The following is a 20466-nucleotide window of genomic DNA, read 5'->3' as shown; positions in this document are numbered from 1 at the left end:
CTAGAGCTAATCAATGAATTTGGTAAAGTAGCAGGATACAAAAGTAATGCACAGAAATCTCTGGCATTCCTATACACTAATGATGAAAAATCTGAAAGTGAAATCAAGAAAACACTCTCATTTACTATTGCAACAAAAAGAATAAAATATCTCGGAATAAACCTACCTAAGGAAACAAAAGACCTGTATGCAGAAAATTATAAGACAGTGATGAAAGAAATTAAAGATGATACAAAGAGATGGAGAGATATACCATGTTCTTGGATTGGAAGAATCAACATTGTGAAAATGACTCTACTACCCAAAGCAATCTACAAATTCAATGCAGTCCCTATCAGACTACCACTGGCATTTTTCACAGAATAGAACAAAAAATTTCACAATTTGTATGGAAACACAAAAGACCCTGAGTAGCCAAAGCAATCTTGAGAATAAAAAAACGGAGCTGGAGGAATCAGGCTCCCTGACTTCAGACTATACTACAAAGCTACAGTAATCAAGGCAGTATGGTATGCGCACATAAACAGAAATATAGATCAATGGAACAGGGTAGAAAGCCCAGAGATAAACCCAGGCACATATGGTCACCTTATCTTTGATAAAGGAGGCAGGAATGTACAGTGGAGAAAGGACAGCCTCTTCAATAAGTGGTGCTGGGAAAACTGGACAGCTACATGTAAAAGTATGAGCTTAGATCACTCCCTAACACCATACACAAAAATAAGCTCAAAATGGATTAAGGACCTAAATGTAAGGCCAGAAACTATCAAACTCTTAGAGGAAAACATAGGCAGAACACTCTATGACATAAATCACAGCAAGATCCTTTCTGACCCACCTCCTAGAGAAATGGAAATAAAAACAAAAATAAACAAATGGGACCTAATGAAACTTCAAAGCTTTTGCACAGCAAAGGAAACCATAAACAAGACCAAAAGACAACCCTCAGAATGGGAGAAAATATTTGCAAATGAAGCAACTGACAAAGGATTAATCTCCAAAATTTACAAGCTGCTCAATAACAAAAAAATCAAACAACCCAATCCAAAAATGGGCAGAAGACCTAAATAGACATTTCTCCAAAGAAGATATACAGACTGCCAACAAACACATGAAAGAATGGTCAACATCATTAATCATTAGAGAAATGCAAATCAAAACTACAATGAGATATCATCTCACACCAGTCAGAATGGCCATCATCAAAAAATCTAGAAACAATAAATGCTGGAGAGGGTGTGGAGAAAAGGGAACACTCTTGCACTGCTGGTGGGAATGTGAATTGCTTCAGCCACTATGGAGAACAGTATGGAGGTTCCTTAAAAAACTACAAACAGAACTACCACATGACCCAGAAATCCCACTACTGGGCATATACCCTGAGAAAACCAAAATTCAAAAAGAGTCATGTACCAAAATGTTCATTGTAGCTCTATTTACAATAGCCCGGAGATGGAAACAACCTAAGTGCCCATCATCGGATGAATGGATAAAGAAGATGTGGCACATATATACAATGGAATATTACTCAGCCATAAAAGAAACGAAGTTGAACTATTTGTAATGAGGTGGATAGACCTAGAGTCCGTCATACAGAGTGAAGTTAAGTCAGAAAGAGAAAGACAAATACCGTATGCTAATACATATATATGGAATTTAAGAAAAAAAAATGTCATGAAGAACCTAGGGGTAAGACAGGAATAAAGACACAGACCTACTAGAGAATGGACTTGAGGATATGGGGAGGGGGAAGGGTAAGCTGTGACAAAGTGAGAGAGTGGCATGGACATATATACACCACCAAACGTAAAACAGATAGCTAGTGGGAAGCAGCCGCATAGCACAGGGAGATCAGCTCGGTGCTTTGTGACCACCTAGAGGGGTGGGATAGGGAGGGTGGGAGGGAAGAGATATGGGGACATATGTATATGTATAACTGATTCACTTTGTTATAAAGCAGAAACTAACACACCATTGTAAAGCAATTATACTCCAATAAAGATGTAAAAAAATAAAAATAAAAAATGAACGCTTAAAAAAATGCCGAGAATTCATAATGCCACCCTACCTGCTTGCACTTCTGGAACGTCTGGCTGTGCTGTAACTTTTTGGTGGTGTTTTGGAACGTTTCTTTTCTTTGTCTTCTTTCTTTTTGTCTCTAATAAATGAAAACAATTTATGAATGTATTGGAAGGTTCAACTAATATATATTTCTATCAAACTACAAATAAAAACAGATGTACAGTGAAATCTAATGTTATTCTTTAATGTTATTATACAAACTTACAAACTTTTATTATAGAAACTTAATGTTATTATACAAACTTACAAACTTAAAAATAATAGTAACTCAAGCGGCGTATTTGTGGTAAACAAATTTTAAAAATCCTATTTTCCTGGTATTCCACATAAAACTTCTCTCCAAGAGCAAAGCAGAGTATGTGGCAAGAAAACAAGGATGTTGGCCAGTTTCTTAGTGTGTCTGGCGATAAACGGTAATAGTTTAAATAATTTTCTCTAGGCTCTTCAACACTCTGTTTTTCTCTCAGCTAAGTAAGTAGCAGTTTCCCAACCGACCCTGGCTCTAAATCCTCTACTGACAGGCCAAAACCCCATCGCTATTGTAAGTTCTTCTTTCAAAGCACACACCCGATGTAACCTCTTCATGGATGAAGCCAACCTTGTAACTTTTTCCCAGCTGCTATATATTCTGGGCTATTCAATGCTTTTAGGAAAAAAACATCAAAATGGAGTGTTACTACAACCAGGCCTCAACTCTAAAATCTTTCTACAGATTCTTCTACGTTTACTTTTATTCCCCACAGCATTTTTTCGCCCCAAGATTCTAGGCAAAAGGTAAAATATATACATATTTATAATATATATATGTCCCTTATATTCTTATAAACACACACCTATTTTCAACTGTTCTACAGTTTTAGAGATTAAAGTATCTCTTCGGTTGTTCTAGGCTAGTCCCACCCTATATCCTGTGCTTCATTCCCTCCCATCTTTGCTCATCCTGCTCCATTAGTTATCCTCTCTATTCATTCGAGTCTTTATCATCGAATTCCTAGATTACTTTAATAGTCCCTTAAAGGGCCCCAGTCATGTTTTCCACAAATTGATGCTATACCCCCTATCAGAAATCTTTCGAAGTACAAACTTGAAAATATTAATTCCCTGCTCATCACTTTTCAATTCATTCCTGTTGCCTCCTGGATCAGCCGCAAACTCCTTAGTGTGAACAAAAAAGCCTTCTATGGTGATCTGTCTCCTTAACTTTCCTGACCTCATTTCCTGGTCCTTCTATACCAAAATACTTGCTATTTCAAGAATTCATGCTAACTTTGTAAACATTCTCTACCTGAAACCATGGCCCCCGAGTCCAGTCAAATCTATCAGAATTCAATACTCAAGAGTCACCTCTCAATAAATCTCTTCCGACATCCCTAACAATGTCCCTTCCTTTGTAATTACATTCACCTCTCTCCTAGTATAAAGAAAGTTCCTTGAGGGAAGGAATGCCTAATTGCTTTGTATAAGAGATGTTTCATTAAGTAAGCTTGTTTGTTTGACTGACTGAATTAAAAGATGACTAACTGTAAAACATGAGTAAAAGCCTCGTTAGAGGCTGAACACTCAGTAAAGCTATCCCAGAACCTCTGTCCCCACTTGAGTTATATGCTTACCAAGAATAAATTTTGTTGCCCCCTCCTTGTGATCCTTACTATTTTAATTACATAATTAAATATATAAATGGGTAAAGTAGTATAAAATATAGGGCTGCTTCTAGAAAATTAAGGCAAATATTTTAGAAAGAGATAAAGGACATTTGTTAAAAATTAAGTGTTGTGAAATTGTATTGTGTGACAACTAAAAATGGGGGGAAAAATCAAGATATTTCCAAGTAACAGAGTTCTCAACACTTTTAAAGGTGGTTTAAATGAAAAGAAAGTGATTTGGTATGTATTATTCAAGACTAGGCCTAATTTCAAACAGTGTGGCCCTATATGAAAAAACAAATTATTGAATGCATGTTTAAGTTGAAATACAATGTTAAGGTGGGGATGTCTGTTTTTTTTTTTGTTTGTTTGTTTTTTTGTTTTTTTTGCGGTACGCGGTCCTCTCAGTGTTGTGGCCTTTCCCGTTGCGGAGCGCAGGCTCAGCGGCCATGGCTCACGGGCCCAGCCGCTCCGCGGCATGTGGGATCTTCCCGGATCGGAGCACGAACCCATGTGCCATGCATCGGCAGGCGGACTCTCAACCACTGCGCCACCAGGGAAGCCCGGATGTCTGTTTTTTAATGAATCCTCACTTTAATTCTCTACTGGTCCCCAAACCATGGGATAAGCCTGTTAAGTATGGTTCAGTCTCTGGAATATAGCAATACTGAATTCATATTTACAAAGGTGCTCACAATGAGGTATATAAAGATGAATTAGGAAGGCATGATTGTCTGCCATAAACTCTTTGGCATACCAAGAGATGTGGCTGGTAACACTACATCCTTAGTAATGGTTGAATAGAAAAGAGGAAATGAAAAAAGGCAGTAGAAACAGCTAAGAATTTTTACTACAAAGAAATTTTATCTAGGCCTTCAGCTGTAAATAGAAATCTCAAGTTTATGAAGGAGCACAAGAAAACAATGTCAGTCTCCTCCAACAGTTTCTTCCCATCTCCTATCATAACCTCTTGTCATTAAAGCAGCAATATTTGGGGGTGTTGGGAACTCTAAAATTTGTCTTCCCACTCAGTGTTTGTTAATAGTTTTTTACTGTACCTGTTTTTTGATGTGCTCCTTGACCTTCTACCCCTCTCTCTGGAATGAGATCTTCTCCGTCTTGGACTTTTGGATCGTCGTCTACTCCTTGACTTAGAATGTGATCGCCTTCTTGATCTGCTTCTTGACCGCCTTATAATGTAAAAGGAAGCAAACACATGTATGTAAATGGAAAAAGACTAGCTCTGTTTCTGACTATTTCATATAAGCATCAGACAAAAGATTCAGACATGTGGACTAGCCATCAGTGAGGGTAATTTCCTGCCATTATTTATTTACTCTACACAACAACATCTTTGATATCCTAGAAATTAGTAAATACCTTTTAACCCCTGGAATTCCTCACCTTTTAATCTTTTGCTCAACCTGTCAAACCAATCCTACTTTGCCCATTGAAACTACAACTCCAAACTTAAAAATACTGCTAGAGAATGAAGAAAAACAAAAAATATCTGACTCATTTGCATCATTTCACAATTACATAGCATTTTTGCAAGTACACCTTATTTGATTCCTCACTATTGCAAGTTAAACTCATTTACTACTTATTGAATACTTATTTATGCCCACTACATGCTTTACAAATACTAAGTCACTTACCCTCATAATAAACCTAATAAAGTATGTACCATTATTATTCCCATTTTAAAAATGGAAACCATATAGGGTGTTGCCTTCTATGATTTCCAGTTGTTGTTCTCTGAAATATATTCCACTTCTTCGATTTGCAGTTTAAGAGAAATCCAAGTAATGCAAGCATGATACAGATATATACAACTCAGTACAAACTGCCTTTTCTACTCTTAAGTGTCCTCAACATTACATCATCATCTCTTTCCTGCCACGTAAGAGATGTTTCTCCCTGTGCCTACTGCATACCACCCTGCTCCCCATACTTTCTCTAAAAGGTTAAGTGCAATTAACCTTTTGATGTTCTTTGATCCTCCTTCCTATTTTATTCCTTTCTATTTTAAGAATAATTGAAAATAAATTGCAGTTCTTTGCTTAGACTTGGTCATTTAATTTCTAGTGGACCATTCAACCTCTTTTCATGGAAAACTTCAAATACAATTTAAACTTTTTGCTTTTACTTTTTCAAAGTGCCAAAGGACGGACATTTTCGTAATGTAGAAGATATGTGTTCAAATCTCATTTATAAGCCAGTTAACTGAGAGCATTCATTATTTAACCTCTTTGAGCCTATTACTTCAGCAAAGAAAAACAGCACCTCCATCACAGAATAGTTGAAATTATAAAGCCCAGCTCAGTGCCTTACTGTAGACACATATATTATATATTGACTCCCTCTTCTCTTACTAATGTGCTAACATAGTACTGCCATCATTCTCTAGAGCAGCTGTTTCAAAACCCATCAGTAGCAGTGTCTCATCGAATTCAATAACTTTATATTTTGCTCATTTCTTACTTTTGACCATATTTGAAACTATCTACTAAAGCAATCCCTCTCAATAACATGTCTATATCCTAGGAAATTTTCATGTAATGCTTATCTACCTTTTTCTAAGCTCCATAAGGACAAGTGGGATATTATGTCTATACCACTGTACCCTTGAGCAACGACTACAGTGTCTGACTAGTAAACGGTACTACTAATATATTTTGAGTGAAATACTGACCCTATAAAATATCAGAACCATCACTTTCTTATTAAGAATTTTTTAAAATTCTGGAAAACCAAAATTGATGCTATTAGAATTAAGTATTATTCATATTTTGAGAATTCTGGCTTTAACAAAAATTTAAGTCAACAATCATCTTAGCAAAACCGTTACACATTTATCCTACCTCTAATGTATATAGAAAAAAACACAGTTGCAGGAAAAAATCGTAAGTACATTGTTGTAGGTTTCCTTCTAAACAAAGTGATTAATAATATAAAATAGTGCTCGCTTCGGCAGCACATATACTAAAATTGGAACGATAAAGATTAGCATGGCCCCTGCGCAAGGATGACACGCAAATTCGTGAAGCGTTCCATATTTTTTCTTACTTTTCATGGAAAAAAGAAGTCACTTACAAAAGAAAAAAAGTTGTTGTATTATTAGTTGAAACTTAACTAAGACTGTGTAAAGGTAGAACTGAGTTGTTCAATACAGTAGCCACTAGTCACATATGACTATTTAAATCTAACTTTTAATAATTAAAAAAAATATATAAAATAGTTTAAAAAGTCTAATAAGCAGAGGTATTACATCAATCAATTTATTATAAGGTGCTGAAACAGTTATTTTTCAACAGCATTGCACTGCAGAGCCACTTCAACACAGTTTACATAAGCTTTTAAAAATTAGAAAAATAAAAATTATCGTATTATGTATCTAAATACGTAAAAAGCTTATTGAACGTAATGGTCATTTTATATACCAAGATGCTAAAAATACAACAACTCATAATCTTTATCTTTCTGTTATGAGGCATTACTACAAGTGTTCAAAAGCACTTTGTTCAGGGAAATAAATGTTTCACTGTTATTTCCCATTGGTCATAATTAAAATTAGTATTTGAAAGCCTTAGCATGTCCCTGTTATGTACAAAGGAAAAAGATATAGGTTCTCCTTTTTAAGTCTTTTTAAGTGTTAAACTAAGCTATGAGAGCACCAGTTCTGGAAGGTTAGGATTCTAAGTACAGGCACAGCTCAGAGATACTATGAGTTTGTTCCCAGATCACTGCAATAAACTTAGTATCACAAAAAAGTGAGTCACAATGAATTTCTGGTTTCCCAGTGCATATAAAAGTTATGTTTATACTATACTGTAGTCTGTGAAGTGTGCAATAGCATTATGTCTAAAAAACAGTGTACGTAATTTAATTAAAAACGTGGCTAAAGACTGCTAAACATTACCTGAGCTTTCAGTGAGCCGTAATCTTTTTGCAATAGTAACAACATCAAAGATCACTAATCACAGATCACCATAACAAATATAATAATGAGGTTAGCTATTCTGGAGTGGCAATTGACAAGTGCAGAAAGATTAAACCAAGATGAATAGTAAAGATCCTTGAACACCATTCTAAGGTTTTATGTGTCAACTTATTAAGACAATAAGGAGCTTCTAAAGGTTTCATAGAGCTGTGACATGTTCTAGATTTGGTTTTTGAAAGACATCTTTAAGAATGAGATGGGCTGGGTGACAGACACACCAGACAAAACTACCCTGTAACATTCTGCTACAGACTGAATGTTTGTGTCCTCCCAAAATTCTTATGCAAAACCGAATACCCAATGTTATGACATTATGAGGTAGCGGCCTTTGGGAGGTGACTACGTTATGAAGGTGCAGCTTTCATCAATAGGATTAATGCCCATATGAAAGAAGTCTCAGAAGACCCCTTGGTCCATTCCCCTATGTGAGGACACAGTGAAGAGACAGCAAACTATAAATGAGGAAGCAGGTCCTCACCAGACACCAAATTTGCTGACACCTTGATCTTGAACTTCCCAGCTTCCAACACTGTGAGAAGTAAATTTCTATTGTTTATAAGCCACCCAGTCTATGGTATTGTTATAGCAGCCGAATGGACTAAGACACAGTCTAAGAAATGACTGAACAATGTTATGGGGTCCATCAATTTTTTTTTTTCCCAAAATAATAACAAGATATTTTTTGCCTTTTCCACTGTGACATTTGCACTAATAGTGCAAAAGCAATGGTGGTGTACAAGTGCTGGCATCTCCTTATTACAAATCAAGGTAGTGGCAACTGAACCTCCCTATTATCTACTGTATTCTTCACTGGCATTTGTAGTATGCACTTGCAGTAAAAAGAAAGAAAAAAAAAGAAACCCTGCCTAAGGATGTCTTTGATAAAGCCAGTAAAAACTATTAAATTTATTAAATCTAGTCCCTTGAGTAATATTAGAGTAATATTATTGACTAGTAATATTAAATCTAGTCCCTTCAGCAATATTCTGTGCAACAAAATGGGCAGTATGCATAAATCACTTCTGATACTTTATAGTTCAATGACTGTGTGTGTGATTGAGTGTGAGCTCACCTAATTGCTTTTGCCATGAAACATCATCTTTACCTGAAAGAACAAGTGACAAACCATGGTTGTTCAGACTTGGGTATTTGGTAGAACACTTTCATGGAAAATGAGTAAGGTTTATCATTTCAAGGAAAACAAATTTGTTGCCAATAATAAAATTTGAGCTTTCAAGAGAAAATTAAATTTTGGAAAACCTGAACACACCATTGTGAACCTGACAGCTTCCTAACACTTTAAAAGGGTTTACCGATGAGATGTGTGGCGATATTACCAAGTCATTTTTTGATCTTGTGTAACAAAATGTGTCAACATTTGAAAACTTGCATAATGCAATAAATCAATCATTTTCCAAACCACCAATGCATAACTGTACAAAAGCATGCCTGGGAAAAAGATCCATCAAGGTGTAAGAAAGATCAACAGATTTTAAAGTAGCAAAATATAAAAGGTTCACTATTATGGTTTCAGATTCCATATTACTACTACCTTTTAAGAAAGTACTCTTGTTAAGTCTGGTATTATATCAAAGAATACTATTCCCAATTACCTGAAAAGACTATAAAATTACTTTTCCCTCTTCTCACTATATATTTGTGTAAGATTTTCTACATATATTAACTAAAATATATTGCAATAAGTTGAATGCAGAATCCTGTACATGTCTTCTAGTAAGCCAAAGGTTAAAGAGATTTGCAAAGGTTTAAAACAAAGCGATTCTTTTAATTTTTCTGGAAAAGTTTTGTTTCAAAGCTAAGTTAATACAAATGGGTTTACTACTGTTATTTCAGATGATGGTTTCAAATTTTATTACGGCCAACACTGATAGATATAACCCACATAAACAAAAGCTCATCGGAGTACTCAAATTTTCTACAAGTATAGAGGTCTTAATACCAGCAAGTTTGAGAGCCACTGGGCTAGAGAGACCCTTACAAACTTATACAGGAATGTCATGTGAAAAAAAAAATACACTGGTCCTTTTAAATTGCCTAGTCTTACTCTAGGTAGGATAAAGAATAATTGGTACTATCATGTGGTTTGTCCAATAATACAAAGAACAATCTCATAAAAGGTAACAAGTTGTCATCTGCAAATATTCAAGCTTTAGATGGTAATCTGCAGGCTGCATGATGACATTCCATGTTCAAACTCTCAGGAGTCCAGTGAAAAGTCAGAACTAGAATTCAAGTTAAAAGTTTCAAGTCCAGTGTTCTTTCCATAGTACTAATTCATTTCAGTGCTCAAATCCCAGTGGCTTCCTCCTAAGCCTGGATTTTTGGGGGTTTTAAAGTATCAATCATCCATGTCTTTTCTCCATTTATATATGTGTGAACACTTATTCTCATACTCTGCTAATAGCAGTAGTTACCAAAACCACTTTAACCAGGAGCTAATTAGGTTAAGAGATAAGCAGATGTGATAGAGAAATTATCTTTGTCTAAGCTACAACTTACTACCAAAAAGCAATCAATCTAATAACCTGTGCCTAGAAGATGAGGGAGTCCTCCTCCTCCTAGAACGTGATCTTGATCTCGAGTGCCTTCGTTTTTCTTCCTTCTTATCTGGATTTAAAAGAAAAGGAATTTGGCTTTAGACATCGTCAAGCAGGAAGATTATTCCCATTCAGGAGTTATTCTTAGAATTTATTACCTTAATTTTCAGCTTTAATACAAAATTCTTAAATTCAGGCAGCTAAAGGTTCCTTTGACTATTTCATTTGCCAGACTTAGGAGGCTGTCAAGTGTCATCCATAAAACAATCTATGAAAATCATTACCTTTCTCATTCTTTACCCTTTAGAGATTTCTAAATCATGAGTCCCTTTTTCCATTCCTAGGTTCTACTTCCCCAAATATAGCTACCATTCACCCAGATTAAAACTCTAATCTTTACATGTTTATGTATTAATAGCATCTCCCCAACCAGTACTTAAGTGTAAAATATGTTTAAAAAATACGTTTACAATAAAAATATAAACATTTAAAATTGTTGGTCCAGCAAAATGTTCCTTCTTTCATTCATCACTTAGCTCTATGCTCCTTTCCTAAGAAGTGTCTCATTCATTAACTCTCTTCACTATATTGCTGGGACAGAACTGGATTTTACTAATCTAGCTCTTTTTTTAATCTGTCTGTCCTTCTTCTTCCTCACTCATTTTCAACTGTGTAAGTGCAGAGAGCAGAGCTAGAAACATCTGTCATCATTTCCTAGTTTTAAAATAACACATAAACTCCTTAACTTACTCCTTTAACTTAGGACATAATGAAAGAGAAATCCAGCCATTGCATTCTTCATATATGGACTATCAAAGTGAGACTGAGTTCCTCTTTTACATTTAGATCATTTCATTAATAGGATTCAATTTATTGTGAATGTCATTATTAATAAATTAACAAAAATCTTGGGGCAAAAAAAAAAATTCATAAAGAAACCAATTTTAGTCATTTCAGTTATGAGTTTTCAATGAAAACAGAAATGGTGTTCTGGCTTTGGAGTCGTACAGGTCCAGTTGTCTATCAAAATTTCCTACTGCTTGCCATGTGACCTTGGGCTAATTGTTTAATAATTTGTTGATTAAATGAGATAATACACATAAAGCATCTGGTATTAATTTATCCATTATACTTAACAATTATTTGCCTAATACTATATATAATAAAAACCATCCCATTTATTAAGAAATAGAGTGAAAAAATAAATAAAACATTGTTTTTAATGGGGAAAAAAAAAATCAGGACCAAAGATCAAAATACATGCAGGAAGCCGGGCTTCCCTGGTGGCGCAGTGGTTGAGAGTCCGCCTGCCGATGCAGGGGACACAGGTTCGTGCCCCGGTCCGGGAAGATCCCACATGCCGCGGAGCGGCTGGGCCCGTGAGCCATGGCCGCTGAGCCTGCGCGTCCGTAGCCTGTGCTCCGCAACGGGAGAGGCCACAACAGTGAGAGGCCCGCGTACCGCAAAAAAAAAAAAAAAAAAAAAAAAATACATGCAGGAAAACAATGGGACAACCATTCATTTCATCTCAAAAAGACAATCTGCAAAGAATAATACATTTGCTTTTCTTTAAACAAATGGCATAAACAGAAGATCTTTAGTAGGTTTTCTTGGTCAAATAAAAGACTGAAATCAATTAGGCTACCCCAACTTATGCAAACATAAATGATTAAAAAACCACCAAAAAAAAAAACCTCATAAATTAAAAACCACCAAAATATCACACGAAGCATTAGGTAATCCTAGGCACTAATGTTTCCGAATGAGGAATTCTTTGTTTAGCGAGTGGGAGGTGCTTGTACACTGTAGGATGTTTAGTATACCCCTGGCCCTCTGCCTACCGGATGCAGCTGGTACCAGCATGACAACTAAGTGTCTCCAGGTATTTCCAAATATGCCTGGGTAACAACTCTTACCCAAACCACCCACCCACTCCCAAATGAGAATCACTGCACTAAATGATCTTTTATCAAAATATGGGAAATAAAATTTAAAAAATGACTGAAGTATTATTCAACTAATTTCCAAACATAATTGCATAAACCTATTTTACCTGGTTCTATAGCAGCAGAAATTAGGGACTGTGCTTCTCGTACTCTCTTCATGGCTTCCTCTATTTCTTTACTAGAGGTATCTGATTTCAGACTTGGTGAAACAAGACCAGCAGCTACATGATTCAACCTGGAACAGAACCAAGAATTGCATCTGAAATATTTAAAAATGTACAACAGCATTTCAAATAAACACATGTTCCTATCTTCATTTTAGTAAGATACTCCTTGAAAAAAAGGGGGGGGAACTCCACAATTTTGATAAAATTATATGTAATATATATATATAGTATAGTAAGCTTTGGATATTTACAATGGCACCTGCATTTTAAAAGACTCAGAGATATGTGGAATAAGAAAAAAAAATCTATTTAGTTTTGCTCAACATCCATGAACTTTCTATACACATTTTGGCAAATGTTAGTACATGGGAATATGCTGATGCTAAAGATTTTTGATTAACAGAATCTTCCTTAATATGATTTAAAAACTTTCTAAATCATAATTTTGTTGGGGAAGATAATTACTTTTAAGCTTGCAGATGGGGAGAAACTGAGGCAGAAGCCAATGGCACACCAAAATTACTTACGAAATTCCTGAATAGAAAGGCTAAAGATACACCTTAAGGGTTTATAAAAGTAAAAAAATACTGTAGACACCAAGTTGAGGCTGGTAGTTATTTGTGGGTAGAGTGGGAAATGTAAACAAGAATGAGTACACAGGGAGTTTTTAGAAACTGTATTAGTGTTTGGTTTTTTTTGCAGTAGGCGGGCCTCTCACTGTTGTGGCCTCTCCCATTGCGGAGCACAGGCTCCGGACACGCAGGCTCAGCGGCCATGGCTAATGGGCCCAGCCGCTCCGCGGCATGTGGGATCCTCCCAGACCGGGGCACGAACCAGTGTCCCCTGCATTGGCAGGCGGACTCTCAACCACTGCACCACCAGGGAAGCCCCTAAAAACTGTGTTAGTGATATTTTTATAAGCAGGGTGGTAGACACTTGGATTTTATCTGGTAATTTTTAAGAAAAAAATGCCACTAACTACTATAATCAAATGAGTCTGTCCTGCCTCCCCCACATGCTCTCCCACTTATTGACAGTGACTTTCACCAAGTTAAGAAGAAGCATTAAGCTCAGATTTGATATACTAAGAAATTACCAATGAAAATATCTCATGAATTTGTGATATATCAAGTAGGAAATATAAGTTACAGCATGAAGAAAACTTTTCAAAGCCCCTAAAAAGATGTTGACTATTATTATGTGACATGTATTACTCCTTTACTCTGGGCTAGTGTTTCCCTCACTTCTGTCTTCCTCTTATTCATCCCCTAGGGCAGTGGTCCCCAACCTTCCTGGCCCCAGGGACCAGTTCTGTGGAAGACAATTTTTCCATGGACGGACAGGGGTATGTGTGTGTGGGGGGATGCTCCAGGCGTAATGCGAGTGATGGGGAGCAGCAGATGAAGCTTCACTCGCTCACCTGCCACTCACCTCCTGCTGTGCGGCCCGGTTCCTAACAGGCTGCTGTGGACCGGTATGGGCCGCAGCCTGGGGGTTGGGGACCCTTGCCCTAGGGCTTAGCCTCTCTGATCTTTGAACTAAGTTCTCCTCCTTGTAATAAGTTCCCATAGCACCTCTGTACTTCCTTTAGTTGGATGCACATGCTTTACTATAGTTAAATAGTGTCTCCCTTTCTGAGTATAGTAGTAGTCAGTGTAATTTTTTAAATGAATCAACTAAAGACAACACTCAGCTCTTTACTTGTCATCCTGGTTTAACCTATTTACAATGATTTTCAAAGACCAATAATTATTCCAAAACAAAACCCTTTATAGATGGGCTTACCTCTGGATTTTTTCTCCTTGTTTCTAGAAAACAGGATTACATATTGCATGCCTCGAGAAAACTTTCTTTTAGCTATCAAAAATAAAATACCTGTTCTCTAGATATTAGTATATCTCTATCACCAATGGAAACAGAAGAAAAAAATCCTTACTTGGGATCAACAGTACTCATAAGTTTCAGCAACTGATCTGCTGCAAGAGACTGGAAAAACAAAAAAATAGCAATGAGAACACACAGAACAATAAATGATTACTATTTTAATTTTTTTAGTATGTTGAAATGTCCTAGAACAATCTGGCAAACCTACAGAAACTAACATATCCCAAGCACAACAATGACCAATAGAAATATAATGCCAGCCAAATATGTCATATTAGGTTTTCTAGTCACAACATTAAAAAAGTAAACAGGTGACATTAGTGACTGTAGTACTGGATACCCAGAGCTGCTTTATCAGGTAAATAATGAAATTATGAAGCTGAACAGTCCAGATTTTACAGAATAATGACCTCCTCCTTATTTTAAGACTTTCTAAGGGAAAGTAACATTTTAAGGAAACATGTAAAACAAAACTCAATGTGCTTAGTCAGTATAATAATCAAAGGAATTCCATAAAGGACTTCAGGAAAAAGTTTAGCCAAATCGCAATGAGGGAAAACAAAAATTTCCAAGTGAGTAGATGACAAGAGAATAAATTATGAACACACATTCCTATCATTTCATGACTTTATTTTGACTTCATAACATATTGATGTGGTGTTGGCTTCCTGTGAAACTCATCTACTTTGAACTTTATCAAATGAGAAATTCTTTGATGGGCAAGGGGCCAATAATGCAGTGACCTTTTAAATCTCTCATTAACAAGTTTACATAAGAAAAAATTACTACAATATATAAGTCAGTTAACTCCTGCTCTTGAAATGCAAAGTAAAATTTAATGAAGTAATTTTTTTAATTACAAAAATGAGTTCAGAGTTGAAGGGTATTAAGTTATACCTGAGAGTTCAAGTTTGCTCCAGGAAGCCCAAGTGCAGCAAGGGCAGGATCAAGAGTAGGAGCTCCCAAAGCAGCCAATGGAACAGCGCCAATCTGTGAAATTTCAAATTTTATTTATTTAAAATCTTGTTTCTGTTTCTTATACTGTGGGGGTTGGGGGAGTGCGTCAATTTTTATTTCCTCTAAAGGCCAGATAATAACTAGTTTAAGTCTATAGGCTGTGCGGACTCCAGTGCAACTACTTAACTATGCCGTTGTAGATCAAAAACAGTCAGAGACAATACATAAATAAGTGGCCATAATTGTGTTCCAATAAAAATTAACAGATAACGGGGGTCTGGCCCAAGAGCTATAGCTTGCCTACCCCTGCTATAACATGATGGCCTCATTTTTCACTCATCACAGCACATTTATCTCTAAAATCAGAATTTAGAAAAAATGCAAAGATTTTCACACATTCTTGTGCCATTTATAAATATTTACTGCTTCTTAGCTCCAAATCCATTGTTTGTTGTCCTACTGCGTGATACTGAAGGCAGCACCCTTATAAGCATTTCTCCTTTGACAGCTGGCACGATGTTAAGCTTTACTTTTAGGGGGAGCTGGAAATACCTTTAGGGGGAGCTGGAAGGGCACTGACTGTGGAAGGGATTCTTTATAGTTCTTTTGTCTCCTTTCTGATTCTTATTGCAGTGCCATATGGGACACTCAGTGGCCTTCACCTCAGTGAGTTTCAGTGCCATCCTCTTAGGCAGCTTCCTAGCAAGTTCTGTGGTACTCCAGAGAACTTTCTACTGTATCTAACTTTTTGAAGGAGGTCTGAATCTTAGCCTTGAGGGGGAAGATGCGCCCCCTCACCTACATGTGTTTCTTTCTTGTGTTTTCTTCCTTAGCTTAGAAGTAGAGGTTGCTTCCTATACCTGCGATTCTGGTACTCTAATATTAGAGTTCCCTTAGTAATCTCCTGTTACTAATTAGTAATTCCTTATACTAAAACTTTTCTCCTTCGAATTACGGTATGGTTCTGTCTCCTGCCTGACATAATTCTGATTAGTCAGTTTAATGCACACAAACCAAGCAAAATCTTATAACTTTGGAGGCCGCTGACCTTCTCTACAAGCACTGTGCTGAAATTTCTCCTAGTTTCATTATTATTTAGTAAAAATAAGTTACCAAACTTCCTGCACTGTAACTGTTTACTGAGTTAAAACACTGTTAATACAGTTGATCCTTGAACAACATGGGGGCTAGGGGTGCTGACTCCTCTTGCAGTCGAAAATACACCTGTAACTTTACAGTGAGCCCTCCATATCTGCTGGTCCACATACTTGGATCATGCAGTACTATAATATGTATTAGTAGAAAAAAATCCTTATATTTTCATATATATATATATATATATATATATATATATATATATATATAAATGGACCAAACAGTTCAAACTCATGTTGTTCGAGATTCAACTGTACTATTATAAAAATGGTTTAGTTAATACACAATTTTGTACATCAAAGGCATCTACAAATTACCCAGATCTTTGAATTCATCTTTATTTTAAGCCACCTACTTAACTTAAAGCCCAAGAGCAAGATAACAGCGCATGAAGAAAAAAAAAAAAGTCTGAACTTCACCTTAATTTTCTTTTGTAGTTCAAATGAACATACTATTTTAAACAACATGTGTAACAGAAATCTTATGCCTCCTGACTTACGGGCTATTTTGAGAGCCAGTGACAAAACGATACAAGATATTTACAATTCTCAGAATGTTCTTAGAACGCAAACTACCACTTTAATATTTTTGATTACAATACAATACTACAGCCTTCTACAATGCTCTGACCACGTGATAACAGTATACGAACCAGAATCACAACAGCACTCAAAAAGCACAAATATATTTCCATTCTTTAAGAATTCAACAGAATACCTGGGTAAGTGGGTTAGGAGTAGGCAGGAGTCCACCACCAGGCAGAAGACCTGCCACTGCGTTAGCTGGTGCCAACAGAGACAAAGCCTTAGTCTCATCAGGAATAACTCCTGCAGAGAAACATCCATGCATTAGAACACATTCTTTTGCAAGACAGAAAACACACAAAAACACCCAGAAAATGTCTCCCTGATACACCACCTGAGTTTGTTGAAAGTATTTATGTTCGCTAAAATATAAAGCTTGATTTCTATGATTATTTATCATTAATTTTATGTCAGAATGAAACTTCAATGTGTGAAAATCTGTATCCTTTTTCTCTACAAATGGTTAAGTTTCTAGAGTAAAAAAAAAATAGCACAATACACACTACTTTTTTGTTAACACTGCCAAGATTTCATCACCTGTACTCGATTTTTAAGTCATGAACCAAACGTAAGCAAGCACAGTCGGTTCTCCAGGGGTGTGCTCTCAACTTTCAAAAGCTGTTTTATGAACAACGACTCGTGTCGGCTGCTTCACTATAAAGCACACAGAAAAATCAAGATACACAAGACAAAAAAAGTTTGATTTAGGGGTTAATAATATGGTACAGTTACTATGATTTTCTTTTACACCTACCATACAAATTTTGTAAAAATTAAGAGAAGAAAAGTATGTAAAGGAAATATTCTGTTGGAATCAAGCGTAGGGCTTTTGCTGACTCATGAAAATGAATGTTTCTGAAGGTCTCTGAATACACACAGGATGTGTGTGTGGGAGTGAGTGAGAGAGAAAGAGAGAGAGAATAAGTAAAACAACATGGCACATTCCTTACCTGTATAGTAAAATGCCTTATGTTCCAACATGTGCCATGCTAACCATACCAAAAATGCTGCTACATAGTGTCAGTTGAAAAGCTAGCTTAGCCAAACTCCTAAAGCCAAAAACAACATGTATGTCTGTTTTTAAAGCCTAATCTGTGTATTCAGATAAAATCTAAGGGCCCTAAGACAAATATTTATGTAGACAATTTAAATTCTATCCAACAGCAAAAGCCCTATACAGATGGATTAATCTGTTAATGTGCCCAAGCCCCCAAAATGAGAGTTCAATAATACAATTAAACTACATATTTGCAAATACCAGTAGTATTTCTGTAATACATATTAAGAAACTGCATCTCATCATAAAACATACAATATGTACAGGGCACTTAAGAGAAACTGGATAAGCTGCAGAAGAAAACTGTTGGGTGGTATTTTCAGCAGGGCCTGGTATATAGTTCAGGCTGAACCAGGGAAAAGAACTGTAAAACACAACAACAAAAAAGAAAAACCACTGTTAAATAAAGGTAATGGTTCCTTCCACCTAAACTGAGAAGTGCCGATAATATAAACAAATGTATACTACACAGCACTGTTATCTTGCTTGTGTCAGAGCTGTCATCAATTTAGATACCAAGAGTTATGGAGGGGGGAGGGGGGGAGAAGATCATTTAGATATAGGGCATTAATGCATCATTATTAACAAACCTACAAAGATTATGGGATAATTTTGCATGCAAAATTATGTCTCAAGAGGATAATATTAAGTATCAACATCTTACTAAAATTAGTGCATTTGCAACATTTCTGGCAAACTAAAATCCTCTTGAATTTATTGTGAGACACCTGATAGAAGATCTGCATCCATTAAAAAAAAAGTCATGCATCTGATCCTCTGATTAAAAAAAGACTATTTAAAAATAAAACTACAATTTAAAAATAGCAATGAGGCCCCTCACCAGTTAATTTTCATGCGTCAAGAGTATTTTTTTTTACTGCTGCTTTGATAGAACCATGAAATACTGCATGAATGTGTAGAAACGAAAGAAAAAGAAACAGACAAAAGAAACAAACATTAACCAAGGAACCTAAATAATCCCCAAATCCATTACTATTAAGAGTTCCTTCCAAATCCAGCTATCTCAGTTTTACCAGTTAAGACTATTCCTTACCGTAGACTTTGTGTCTATTGTTCTAAAACACTGACCAAGAACCAACACCAAAGCTTAAGAGCTAAAACCAGGGTGAATGGTGACAAAGGGATTGAGTACATCAGATATTTAGTGGACATAACATTAATACAGTATACCATACCAAAAATTACAGTAATACACTAATAGATTCTGGAACTAAATATTTCTGTAATTCTATATATGTACTCTCTAAATATTTCACTTTCAAAACAGATCCAGAAAAATTATTATGGTCTAAAAATATTTATGAAAGCCAGTTATATGATATACTGTATTATGTTCAGGGCTTGGGAACTATAATACTTAGCCAATAAGAATTCTTTAAATTAAAAGGCTAACTAATGTTTTGTAAATTACTCACATGATTTGACCCTTGTTCCAAAAGCTATGTTCTACATTTTACTTATCCTAAATTTGAATTCTGTAAATTTTCTCTTGGTGATAAGTCTTATCCTACAACAGGCACACTGATATAAAAGAAAATGCTTAATCAAAACATACTAACTCATAAGTTTATCAGCATATATATATTTTAAAACCTTAGAATTGGGCTCATACACTTTAATATCACGGACATAGATTTACTGTTATTATATAGCATGCCTTAACCCAACTATGAATGCAATTTAATTTCTTTAGAAAACCACAGAGGCAATTTTTCTAAGTTTTAAGGACTAGACATTTCACAACTTTTACAAGGAATGGTGTAAATGTTCACATCGGTATTCAAAGATCTAAGATAGCATCTAAAGTTAACAATATCAAGATTCTGCTTCCACTGACCAGTTCACTAAGGAAAGGGGAAAGCATTTATATCCCGGTCAGCATATATGTTAATAAAATCCAGTAGTTGTAACATATTTCAGTGACTTCTTTGACTCAAATTTATAGTTACCAAAAAGCAAATAAAGTAGCAGTACATTGGGAACAAACTAATATATGTCTTAGAAAATTTTACAAAATGGAATTAATAGAGTGCTGTCTTGTCACAGTGGCTTTTTTAGATCCAAAAACCCTGCTCATTATTTTTCTGCCAAATTACTTTAACAGCCTAAAATGTAAAAAGAGAGAAAAATGTAGTTAACAAATGGTTACACCAGGAAAACACCTGGGGGACTTGAGTGCTTGCTGGCCTTTAGTTAATGTCTAGAATCCCCTGTAGCTGCAGAGGACCCACTGTTTTTCAGTCATCTGGAAGAGTTTTGCATTTGCCTTCTCCACTACAAAAATCACACACACAAATAACAGAGAGAAGAATTTATTATTTAGAGATATTCTAGAAAATATAGCAAGAATGAACAAGAAAATCTGGCATAAAAACAAAACACCCAGTGCCCATCTGGCACCTAAGCTAT

General features: G+C 35.8%; 1 protein-coding gene and 1 non-coding gene across 22 annotated transcripts in view; one reads left to right on the top strand and one right to left on the bottom strand.

Moving 5' to 3' along the window:
- Positions 1 to 20466, bottom strand: part of SRSF11 (serine and arginine rich splicing factor 11) — a 55838-nt gene that overhangs the window by 15007 nt on the left and 20365 nt on the right. For 11 of the 21 annotated variants that reach the window (XM_027114051.1, XM_027114053.1, XM_027114057.1 and 8 more), the window contains 7 exons: positions 17113 to 17222; positions 15181 to 15273; positions 14336 to 14385; positions 12340 to 12467; positions 10275 to 10356; positions 4784 to 4915; positions 2069 to 2158 (listed from right to left, as the gene is read on the bottom strand). In XM_027114051.1, the coding sequence (XP_026969852.1) occupies positions 2069 to 2158; positions 4784 to 4915; positions 10275 to 10356; positions 12340 to 12467; positions 14336 to 14385; positions 15181 to 15273; positions 17113 to 17222 (685 nt within the window). Of the gene's footprint in view, positions 1 to 2068; positions 2159 to 4783; positions 4916 to 10274; positions 10357 to 12339; positions 12468 to 14335; positions 14386 to 15180; positions 15274 to 17112; positions 20332 to 20466 lie in introns of all 21 variants that reach the window. The other 10 variants (XM_027114062.1, XM_027114063.1, XM_027114066.1 and 7 more) reach the window with 6 other exon arrangements.
- LOC113624620 (U6 spliceosomal RNA) lies at positions 6687 to 6788 on the top strand. Its single transcript, XR_003434409.1, has one exon. It is a non-coding gene; the product is annotated as a U6 spliceosomal RNA (small nuclear RNA).

This window comes from Aethalodelphis obliquidens, unplaced genomic scaffold (genome assembly GCF_003676395.1).
Source record: "Aethalodelphis obliquidens isolate GAN/ISIS:26980383/991018 unplaced genomic scaffold, ASM367639v1 scaffold13, whole genome shotgun sequence".
NCBI classification, from domain to species: domain Eukaryota; kingdom Metazoa; phylum Chordata; class Mammalia; order Artiodactyla; family Delphinidae; genus Aethalodelphis; species Aethalodelphis obliquidens.
This window is presented reverse-complemented; position numbering and strand designations above follow the sequence as displayed.